Source organism: Leuresthes tenuis, unplaced genomic scaffold (assembly GCF_036924035.1).
Source record: "Leuresthes tenuis unplaced genomic scaffold, fLeuTen1.0.hap1 SCAF_8, whole genome shotgun sequence".
Taxonomy (NCBI): domain Eukaryota; kingdom Metazoa; phylum Chordata; class Actinopteri; order Atheriniformes; family Atherinopsidae; genus Leuresthes; species Leuresthes tenuis.
In genome coordinates this window covers 8176233-8188637 of record NW_027325362.1, presented here as the reverse complement: position 1 = coordinate 8188637, position 12405 = coordinate 8176233, and the positions used below count along the sequence as shown (strand labels likewise).

At 38.4% G+C, this 12405-nt stretch overlaps 1 protein-coding gene across 2 annotated transcripts in view; it reads right to left on the bottom strand.

The window, feature by feature from the left end:
• Positions 1-324: 324 nt before the first annotated feature.
• kcnh1a (potassium voltage-gated channel, subfamily H (eag-related), member 1a) overlaps positions 325-12405 on the bottom strand; it is a 52764-nt gene continuing 40683 nt past the window's right edge. For both annotated transcript variants that reach the window (XM_072390667.1, XM_072390668.1), the window contains 2 exons: positions 10631-10827; positions 325-4655 (listed from right to left, as the gene is read on the bottom strand). In XM_072390667.1, coding sequence (XP_072246768.1) covers positions 3786-4655; positions 10631-10827 — 1067 coding nt within the window. In that variant the 3' untranslated portion in view covers positions 325-3785. The remainder of the gene's footprint in view (positions 4656-10630; positions 10828-12405) is intronic.

The window sequence follows — 12405 nt, the reverse complement described above, 5'->3', positions numbered from 1 at the left end:
GATGTATGTACCTTTTCTATTCTGAGATGGAAATTCTTATGAAATTAGACTCAGAATGACCCACAAACTTTGGCTCTAAACCAAACGAGTTCTCAGTTCTGTGATGACATGCCCATTTATTTTTAGCGAGCTGAATTTTTTATGGAAATGGAGGCAACAGAAACCTCAGCATCTTTTTTCCCCCCATTCAACTGTGTCCATCTCAGCTTGTCTTTTGTCTTGTTAAGAGATGAAAGCATGCAGGGGACATAAATTATCCATATAAATGATAAATAACATAGAACATAACATTTTTATCTATTTTTTTTCACTTTCACTCAGTACTAAAGATGGAAGCAGCTGTTGCAGTCTCTGCAGTAAAGGAAGTAAACCTAACACCATTGCCGATTTATGGTCCTTAATTAAGTGAATGTTAATATTTGTGTTTCTGTTGTCAGCAACCTTTTGATTGTGACATTTACTACCTCCAAAAACAGAAGAATTGTTTACAATATGAATCACATTTACTGAATTAAACTCTATCATTACTCGTGGTTTTTCAAAGGGCATCAAGTAATGCACATAATCTCACTTAAAGTACTAAATGTTCTTTTAATATTGCTTGATACTAAACTCATAGTTCTGACTGAATTAATATTTCATGCATATAATTCACTGACCTTCTGTCTCTCTTATCACAAAACTGCATCTTGCTCCTCCTATACTCCACACCGATTCTCTTTTTGTTTCTGATTCACTGACAGTGCATCTATTTACACAGAATTGCTATAATTTAGTGGGTTAAACCGTAAATTTGATGATCAATTATGTCATGGTGCAAGCTTGTGTGTACAGGTTCAGAAATTATTTTCTAAAGTTGTTGGCGTAACATCATAATAAATGTTATTGGTGAAACTAAGATGGTACTGAAATTGCTGTAGCTCAAGCTTTTTTTAAACAACAAAACAACATTTTAGGATGCAATACAATGGGCTGCCTATGCAGTGCAATCTGTTGTGTGGATGTCGGTGGTTTCAGTTAGTTTACATGTGAAACAAATTGCTCTTTAAAGGAGAGGTATTATGCCCTTTTTTAACAAGTTGGGACAATTTCCTGAGGTCTTAATAAATTGGATGAGAGATGCTTTGGATCAAAATATTACTTAGCTTGAAGCAACACTCCTCAGCCCAGCCTGTTTTAAGGGTGGGGAGTGGGGAAGTGTGCAGCTACTCACTCCACCTCCTACTCCGCCTCCCTCCTCCTGGGAGTGTGCCTCATTTGAGACTTCTCCCTACCATTGCAACTGCTGAGCGTAAAGCTAGGGACAAACATTGCTTGCCGAACAGAAGACATCCGTCTCTGACAGAGTCATGTGACCATATCAGTTTAAACCATAGTCAGGCCCAGAACCAGAAGGAGCTCTTGAAGTTCAACCATAAATGCTTCAACAAAATGTTGGCGCACGGTTTGATTTTATGTGTTTGTAAACTGGTTGTGGATACACTCTGTCATGCTGGCTGTCATACAACTAACTACAAGGGACTTGAGTATATATCATATGTTGTGTTTCAGTGTGTTATAAAAACGTGGGACGTGCAATTTAATGCAAACATAATTAAACTATTCCTCCAGTCACACCAGTAATGCTCAACTGTCTCTCTCTATATAGATGTAGTGACATTATTGGTCCCATGGGGGAAATTGTTTAGCCCCCAAGGCACAAGTTAGATGCCATTAAACAATGCTTTCTCATCAACAGTAATCGACCAGCACGAGATGTACACAGCATATCTCATGTGTACCATTTATCACTATGTTTAAACATTTTGTATATACCAATGTCATTAAATACTTGGAGACCTACATCTTTATCAAAAGCATGCCAATAAACTACACATGCAATGTTAATGCACTGACAGCAGTAGATGGTGTTCAGTGTAGCAGATAGCATGCAGGTAAGGTCACACAGCATTGCTGAAATCACATGAGCCTCATAATACAACTTTTCCAAACAGCTGCAGGTTGTCTTTCAGAAAGTAACAATAATGTCCTGGAAGTTTGAACGACTTCACTACTTATGCTCTTAGCAAAAAATTTAATAAAAATAAACAAGGAGGATTGTTTTTCCAATACTCACATTTGAGTATCACATCTGAATTTTGGCCACAGAGAGTTGGAACTGCGCTCTCTTTGAGGCACAGTTTATTTGCAAGTTCAGGACTGGACTGACCCAAGTTGGTAATACAATTTAAAGAAAGTGACACACAAAAACTTTAGCTAAGTCTTGCTGGAACATTTCCTTCAAATATAGTTTATCCATTGGGCTCTTACATCCTCTGAGGTTGGTGGTAGCAGTGAAATAAATGCGGCTCAGTACAGCTGACAACAGAACATTTCCAAGTAAAGCTAGCTTCATCTGTCTAGCGGTTTAAATGCAAGCAAGAAAAAATTAGGGCAGGGCTCAGAGGTCGAGGCCAAGCAGAGGAGGCGGGGCGAATTTCACAAGTGATGTAACTTTGAAACCTAAAGTCTGAATGGGTCACAGAATGAAAGATCTTCAAACCTAGACAGAAAAGGACCTATGTTGTCGTATAAAGTGCCATTATAAGATGAACAAGAATTAAACCATGTATCATGCAAACCTCTAGAGGAGTCCCAGAATTCAAAGCTGGACATGTGTGAACATGAGGATGGAAATATTAAATCATGCGAAGTGGCAGCTGGCTTAAAATGTAAAAATATATGTCAGGCACCATTAAAGACAAAAGTCATCATCATATGCAGATGCTAATGACTTAGTAGTTTTATCCACTTTATGAGAGCTTATTTCTTTTTTACATAAATACATTTAATCTTTTAAACATTTTGCTAAAGGGCATTCCTTACTATGCTCATGACAGTTATAAAAGGGACATTTTCTGCATTATCTAATTAATGTATGCATCCCTGAAGCAAAAATGCATGACGCTCATACAATACTGTCTTATGATTGTGGCTGTAGTGTTCATAAATGAAAATAACAAATTCTAGACTTCAGGAGAAATGAACGGTTTCCTCAATGCTGCCTCACTCATTTAAATAAATTTTCCATCAAGCACATTTATCCGTGGTGTATGGAAATCACACCGTGAGCTCAACTCAAACATGTTTTTGGAAATCAGATTGCCTGGCGAGAGTTATCTGTTGTATAATTCATATTCATCGTGGCAGCTGATTTAAAAAGAGTTGTGTTTGAAGAAATTACTCTGAGTTTCAACATCTACAACCTCTGTCCTTCCTTTCTGCCAATTTGAAATAAAGCAAACGACTCACTGTGAAGCCTCGATTTATGAAATACGCCTCATCTGCAATATGAGGCACACGTCTATCTTATATGACATGCAAAGAATCTCATACAAATGATTCAAAAACAAAGCAGTGGGTCATGCTGCCTCCACTGGAGTCTCCCAACAGAGACACATCTGCAGTAAGTTCTTCTGCTGAGATGAAATCAAACTTTGAAAATTATTTTTCCATCATAGTGGAGTGGAAAAATACATCAAACTTATGTACAAACATCAAGCTGTCAGTTTTATGTAACCTTCAAGTGTTCAATGCTACAACACCAAAGTCTTGGCCACAACCTCGACTTGCCAGTTTTCGCTCGTTTACCAGCAGGTACACCCCATGATAAAGGCAGGTGGATCTTACAGACCACAGTGATGCCTATAGATGGTATGCCTTGAGCAGCCTCAGCTACCTCAGTCTCAATATTACTGGATTCCAGCTGAGCTCACCATTATGTTACCTGGTGATTCTTGCATCCTTCAAGAGAAGATGTCCTCTTTGTCCAGTTCTGGTGAAGCAGGTCTAGAAATGTCAAAAAGAGGCTGCGGAGAGCCAGTGCTTGATTTCCGGGCTTTGAGGAGTTTAAGAGCTTCTGTGAGTTGCGCCTCGAGGCTGGACATTCGAACGTTCAGGTTCTTAAGGTCATCCTTCAGCTCCAGCTTGAGTTCCTGAAGTGAGGCCTGAAGTGATTGCTCTGGAATAGGGTAGAAAGTGTGCCTGGTTTCCAGAGGCTGGGCAGGACTGCGGTCCTGAGGAGTCATGCGGAACTCACCCACTTTGTCCAGGCGCAGGTCACTTTTGGTGATACCACTGTCACATGAGTCTGTCTTCTTTAAAGACATCTGTGACTCATGTGCAGTGGTTCGTTCAGGTAAAGTCTCCATGGATTCTGCTTTAGAAACTTTGCTCCAGTTGTCTGCTTTGACGATTGACTCCTTGAAGCGACCCCAGCCTTTGAGTTTGACAGGTTCAGCAGGCCTGGATCCTGCCAAAGAAATGGGCAGGGGCACCTGCAGCTTAGCCTTATCTGAGGGGGTGCCATTGGGAGATGTTGCAGGTGAAGGTGTTGAAGAGGAGGGTGTGGCTGGACTTTCTGTTACTGTAACAATACTGGTAGTTGTTATAGCTGCTTTAGACATTGGAACATCCACATAGACGGGGCCCTTCTCGATATCTTGTTCATCCAAATCTGGTTTCTCGGTTGCCATGCGTGCTTCCTTCTGCTGTCGAAAGCGCTGGAAGAGTTTTCGTACCGGATGATCTGGTGGCAAGTTTAGAGGGGCTTCATTTTTACGTCTCTGTCGCTCTTCCTCCTCCCGTTTGACATCACTGATCTTCCGGAATACAATCTACAAGAGAATTTAAAGTTATTTTGACTGAAACAGCACTATAATTAAATAGATCAGAATGATCAAAAATATCGGTATTTGTCAGCACACAAACAGAATAGTACTGTACTGTCATTTTATTTCAAAAGTTACCAAAACAATAAACCAAATCAAGGTTCTACCTTACTGATTATGCAGTTTGTATTAGAAAGACTCAAAATTTCAAAATATGCACTCCTTGTAAATGTAACCTTTAAAGAGGCTATTCCCATAGCACGGACAGAAAGTTCACATCAGGCCTCTGGCTTCAGTGGGTGAAGACACAGCGTGCTTACCTCGCAGCTGCTGCTAATGAACAATTGACAGTCAAAAAATGTATTTTTGTTAAACATGCACGTCTGTCAAGAATCTTAAAGACTTTGCACACCAAGTCCAATATTGTTGTGTTTTATTGTCATGCATTCAAAAACAAATCACATTATGTCAGTCACATTTATACACCAGGTCTTTAATCTGTCACTGACGTCTTCAGAAAAAGTTTTTAGTACTTTTTTTCCAAATAGTTAAATGCCTTTTGAGACTTTTTGACCACTCAAATCCACTGTACAAACGTCATTATCCTAAATGACATCTGACAAATTCATTCACTTTCGTTTCCCAGTACAGAGCACTTTATGACAAACAATGTAAAGAACACAAGCTTAATTGGGTTGTGAATATTGGTGGTTTTCTTTTTTAATGTTTGGTTTCTGTATAGCCAGCAGGGTACAAAACTGGACCACTGACATAGTAAAATAGAAATGGAAATGATCAGGGTAATGCTGCAACCGTTCTTTCTACTGATGCCAGATTGGACTGACACAGTGTATACTTTTTCTTTTTGTACTGTGAACATAATTATCATCCTCTCCATCTGATGACTCCCTTTTTCCTCGTACCAACAATGGCTGCCTTTCCCAGATTCGTTAAGAAGCTCTTAAGCGCTAAGAGCTTCTTAGGAGCTTCTTAGGAGCGGTCTTAAGAGCGCTGTGAAAGAAGGACATGTTTCCCAGAGTCGTTCTTAGCTTAAGAAGATCTTTCACTAAAAAGGAAATGTGAGATCGCCCTGACCCACTCTTAACAGTCTTCTTAGTGAGCAAACGCTCACTGCAGCCGCGTCAGGTAAAGTTATATCTGACACTCAAAGGAATACTAAAACCATGCGTTAAAAGCTGCAGAACACTGACGCAAGAAAAATACAATAATAAGAAAAATAACAATATAAAAATAAAGAATTGCCCATGTGTTCCTGTCGCTACATAAATAAAATGAATCACCATTACTATCACTCATTACGTTTTCACACATATTCGGCATCTGCATATGAGTTTACAGTAGCTATAAAAACATCAACAACCCTGTGGTACTTCACAGATATCAGGGAAACTGACAGGTGTAATTGAACTCGGCTGGAACATCATCAAGAGAGGCTCCACCTGCTAGTCTATATAAAGGCGTTGCTGAAGTCCACGGGTGTGAGACACCATGGCTGCAATACAGCATATTCTCGCTGCTAACCAACAGTGTCGCCATGCGCGAAGCCAGATGGTTTACATAAATGTCTATGTGCGTCAGCACATAGTAGCTACAGGCCACAGGGACTAGAGGGGGACATCTTTTGGGCTATGGCCTGCCGAATTCGGTTCTTTAATGCAATGTCTTTTTTGCCCTTTGTTCCCCCAAATAACACATCACGGTGCTACCAGACCTTGTCCACTAATACCGCCATCTCCTCTGCAGTAAACAAGGGTGACCTCTTGTTCCGTTTGCTCGCTGCTTTTTCCATTCTCACATGTGTGTGTCTAACCACAGGGAGGTATATATGTGCGTTAATGGGCTTGATTACTACTTGGATACACCTGTTAGCTGTGATCATACACACACACACACGCGTGCGTAGCCTAATTGCACCTGTGTGGGGACCGTAGGGCGTTGTGTGTGATTTATGTGCTGATAAAGTGTTGGGTGATTGATTTGCCTGGCATCGATTGATTTAGTTTCAGCACCACGGTGGTGGACAGCTCCCAATAAGAGCTTCTTCAGAAGCTTCTTTGGCGGGATCTTAAGAAGGCAGTTAAGAATGCATCTGGGAAACACCCCTATCTTAGCGCTCCTTCTTAGCCGAACCCTTCTTAAGAGCCTTCTTAAATCCTTAATAACGATCAAATCTGGGAAACGCAGCCAATATCCAGGACAGGCAGATTATTGCAATTATTAGTGTGAAAGCTTTCTGTGCATAATGCTTTTTTCTTGGATGAAAGATTAAAGAAATGTACATGGAAAATACAGACTTGGTGTGCTGAAGCCCTACTTGAGGGGCAAAATTAAAAAAAAATATCTTGTGGAAACTTGTTGTAGAAGGATAAAGTAAAAGGTCTATTCACTGAATTTTTCTAGGGCTTTTAAGTACAAGACAGACTTAAGGACTGCGTCATGCAGTAATCATTAGGAGAAATAATATAGTCAGTCCAAAGAGTGTTATCAAAACAGCAACTACAAAAGTTCAGTCTGATGCTGGATGTTTCAGGATGACACTGATATTTATATTTAGGAAAATATCTGTTAACAAAGGAATAGTTGACTACAGTGATATAAATCCTTTGAATTGCTCACTTTTGAAAAAAAAAAGGTTTGAAAATCAGAATAATTTATTGTAAGTAGGATGTAATTCCATCATATGAAACCCAGTTTGGGTATTTCATTACTGAAAGTTACTTCACATATCGAGCAAACTCATTTCTTTAAGCTTATAATAGCAGATTTTTCAGCTCTGTATTTTATTTTATCTTTTTTTATCAAACACTAAACAAGAACAAGAACTATATAAGTGTAATTTCTATTTCTTTAAATGACAATACTCCCATAAGAAGAGAACAATATAAAAAATCTGGGCATTATGTTAATTTTTTTACAATTTTTGCTCATCTCCACTTTACTAATTTCCAGATATGATGATGAAATGATAAATACAGTCATCATTCATTATTTCTGAAAATCAGTGATATAACAGTGCATTCTCACAATATGTACCACTTAAACACATATTGCTGTACTTTACCACTTCAAACACAATCTCAAAAGCTGCATTTGACGACAGCATTTGGCTCCTTGTTTGAGCAATCTCTGGATTTCCCTGCTGTATACATAGAGGAAGTATTGGGCCCTGGTGAATAGTGACTTTGATGCAGCAGATGAGATTGGCTCTTTATATGCAGGCAATTCAATCTTGCACTTAGACTCTCTTGGGCAGGCTAACCGTATAAATGAGGTAATGATTGGTAGCTACACTTGTGTTGTTGATCACAGATGCTCATTTCTGAGGGAAGGATGTGAGAACGGCTTTAATTTATGCTGACTGTTTAATAGAATTTAATATTTCTATGAAGTGTTCACATGTATAAGCTCTGTTCTGTTTGGTCAGTAAACAGATACGACAGTTAATGGTGTGATGTACTTCTCTTGACTTTCCAAATTAATCAATTATGAGGACACGAAATCACAACTTTAACAAACCAAGTTGAAGTAAAGCAGTCACACCAGATGTCAGTTGTGCTCTTTAATTACCCAAAGCTTCTAATTCTGAAGTCATACTAAATGTTTTCTTTGCTGCATATAAGTCTGGATATATAACACAGTCACGCCCAACATGAAGTTTACACTTAATTTGTTCTCATTTATGTATTAAACTGCATCCTTTACTAGAAGAACCTTGTTGGCAGCTTACAACCTGTATAGTTCCAAATTCATTACATTTTATTTGGAATATTCCACGTGTTGAATTATTACCTGGTGCAGACCACATTTCATCCATCTGTGAAATATAGCTTATGAAAAATATCTCCATATTAATATCTTGTCTCTGTGAGCTCACAACTGAACAAAGGGAATGTGTGTCCATTGAATAAATATGTTCTTCTATTATAAAGACACTGAAACAGGAGGATAAGATCAGAGCCAGCAGCGATCTGTTTATTTCCAAGATAGAGATCTATAGAAGTGAATCCACTTTAGGTTTCACTTTCATTTTTGAGTTTCTGCTGCTCCAGTGCAGCATTGGTGGTTTCCTGAGGTTGTATATTATCCCTTTAAGTATTTGCTGCAACACTAAATGAAAATGCACAGCTAACTAGCTTAAAGATCACCACTACAGAAAAGTAGGGTGTTTTTTAAGCTTGAAAGTATCGTATGTGAAACAAATGGTCAATGCTACGGCTGAGCATTTCTACCTACTGTGCCAATCAAAGATTTAAACCAATCTAAGATAGAACTGACATCTAATGTTAGTATCAAGCAACACATTATTGACTGAGTTTTAATGTGATCATGAAGAGAGCTCCTTGTATCTGTAAGCCTCCTTGTATTACTTCAGCTCAGCATGAAAGCCTAAGCCCTTGTCGAGATGCTCTCCTGCTTTATTTCTTGGTTCCTCTGTATTTTCATTTATTTATTTATTTAATTTGTGCTCATAAACTGTAGGCTAAGATCTGCAATGCCTTTCCTCTGGTTGATCTCTCTCAGTTTGCCCTGGTCTCTGCCACACAAGCAGATCCATGACTGCAGCGCCCTCCGTTTGTTTCCCCCTACCCCCCAACACATGTAAAGCTGCACTTTTTGCTACATAAATAAAACAAGGCTGAAGCGTTAATCTGCTTCAACAGAGCACTCTCTGCAACCTCCTGATTTACGAACTAAGTGCTGGGTTTTTCCAATCCTGCTTGAAATACATCCACAACTACCTGGTGTTGTCTGGTAGTATCTCTTCCTCATCCGAGAAGCAGTGGGCGAGGTGAGTTACACCTAAGCTATTTAAGGTATGTATGTGTAATTCTAATGAACAGAGCAAGATATGTTAACAAACATCTTTAAAACCTGAGCATCTGAAAAAACTGTCTCCTCAGCCTCTGAAGGAACTATAAATACATATTAAAGTGAAATAAAGCTTTTAAGACATTAAACATTTGTGTTAAATTATAACTTAATGAATATACCCTTATATTTATTTTATTGTCTCTTGGAAATAGTGATATTACATTATATACATACTGTATGTTGCATCAGACTTGAAAGGTAAAAGAAAGCTTATGTTGCATCAGGTCTGAATGGGTTGAGGTTTGAATCAATGCCCAGAAAAAAATATTAATTTCCCACACATCGTGTAGCTTAAATACTTTAAGTATATAGAGTTGGGTTAGCACAGACTTGAGGAATGAAGACCCGCATCGTGAGATTGTCTTCACATTCTGTTACATAACTTCATTTCAGATGTTCTCACTATATTTGCACATTCAGCTTTGTTCTGTTCTGTAATACCTGTACCAAATAAAACAGGCTCTTTTCTTCAGTAGCAGCTCGTCCTTCTCTTGCAGCCATAGTCTATTATAGTTAAGATACATCCTTTGAAACGGTTTGCTCTGAGCCAAGAAGAAACAGGGCAACTGTGTTGGTTATTGCGAGTACATTTTAACGACTGGCATTCATTAGTGAGGTGCACTTGATTTACTGTTGATGTCTTTAGCCAAGTGAAAGCAGCTCCAGATATTTAAAGGTAGGCTGATTGCCCATGTGAAAATATCTGGCTCCATTAGAAAGTCACAATGGTGCTTAGTCTGTTTCATTCATTTTCCAGGACTAATGTGGTCCATTTAGCTAAAACTGATGCAGCCTCAGGCCACAGCACAATAAATCTTGCCTTTTGAAGTTTGTAATGTTCAGCTTTTTGTTTAAAAAAATTTTGATATGTCAACGAGTCAAGAAAAATACTGATCACAATGTAGAACTATTTCTAAATATGTTTCATGTCATCAATAAAACATTTATCAAACAGTATCCCCATACTTGTATGTGGCTCTTTTGGAAAACAGCTGGACTTATCTTTGGATGTGAAAACTGAGGTGTAAAGCCCAAATGCAAACTGAATGAATACTTTTTTTCTTGGTGAAATATGAGGAGCCACTCACCCTCTTTCGCAAGTTGTAAGTGAGCAGCAGGTTTCTGGAGAAGTGGTTGGAAAAGGCCGTGTAGAACTCCAGCACCTTCTGCAGAGCGTCACGTTTTATGACGTGGAGGTCGCAGTATGTCAGCGCTCTGACGTTGGCACAGGCCTGAGCCAGAGTGACCTCCTTCCAGAAAACATCCCCAAATACATCTCCCTTACCTGCAGAGGAAGGGACACAATTTCAACCACTGATGTCTCCACAACATCTGCTCTCTGAGGTAAACAAAGACACAAATAACTGCTTTCTAAAGGGCTTGTAAAAATGGTTTCAGTAATGGTTGATTAATAATTTACAAGTGCTTTGAAAAATCTGTTGCACATCTTTCATGTGAGCAGATTTTGGGTTGCAAGGCACCAAAGGCCTCTTTTTGAGTTGGGGTGAGGTGTATTCTTTTATAGATCTTTTTAGCAAGTGGTTTGTTTGTCAGTGTTTTTTTCCCAATTCTCTTCTTTGTCAGACAATAACAACACAAAGCTTCACTTTAACCCATGTATTATTATGATTGTTCAGAATCCCTTTTTATTATCTGTTTAAAACTACATTACATGATGTAATCTAGTTTATTTAACATTTATACTCCATTTATTATCAAGTATACCCAATGAGGGTATCCCTTGCATTTTTTCATGTCTCATTTAGTCATTCATGAATAGATTTCAATCTTACAACTTAGTGGTCAATTCATATAACTGATCAAATGCATTTTTTTTGCATGATGCCCCCCCATAAGTTGTAGTTAGTACCTCGTTTATTGATCACTGATGAACTTGTGCTTTACAAGACTACAATTCTCATCTCTATGACATATCACTTACCCCATTTTAAAGAAAAAAAAAACGTGTTTCTTACACAAAATACCACATTTTTCATATTTCAGGACACCTTTTAGACTTAACAGCTAATTTCTACCTTTGGGTTACCTGCAGTTTATGTACAAATATTGTGCTATTATCTTCGGTCACTAACAGAAAGGTCACTCTTTGAAGCGGGTTTATAAGCTGCTTATCTTATTTCTATTTACTCCGTTATACATGGTTTGTGCATAATTTTGAGCCAAAAATACTTTTTGTGCCTTTTTGCCTGATAGTGGAGAATCCTTCTTCAGTGCAACATATACTGTATGAGCTCTTTAATAACATTTCAGCATTATCTTATGAATGAAACATCGTCCTGACAACTATTACACTCTTAAAAATTCAGTTCAACAGATTTGCATATTCAGACACTTTATTTATGAAAATAATTGCTTCATGACTCAAAAAGGCTTGGATGAAGCTCTACACCTTTGCCTCATCTAATATTCATAGTTTGAGGAATATGCAAATTAGCACCGCTGCTGTCTACACTTCTTCCCTGGCTGCAGCTGCTCCTCCTCAACTCTGCTCTAACACCATAGACTCTTTGGCTAGATTATGTAACCAAACACCTTGAAATGTATTGCTAATGTTGGATAAGCCTTGCTCCTGACTGCCTTGATTAATTCATACATGAAAAAAAACACTTGGACATATAACATGATTAAAAGTTACAAATTTAATGCTACCAGAGAATTTTTATAACCTGGAAACCTGAACATTGTTCCAGTTAAAGGCTTTCAGCTGATCAATAACGTCAAGTGAGATACGATGCCATTTGGGTGCTTTTTGAATAATGGTAGACTTTGTAGTTTAAAGCAAATTGTAACACCTCAGGCATTTCTATGTGTTCAACATGCTACCAGTTGTGATTCATGTAAA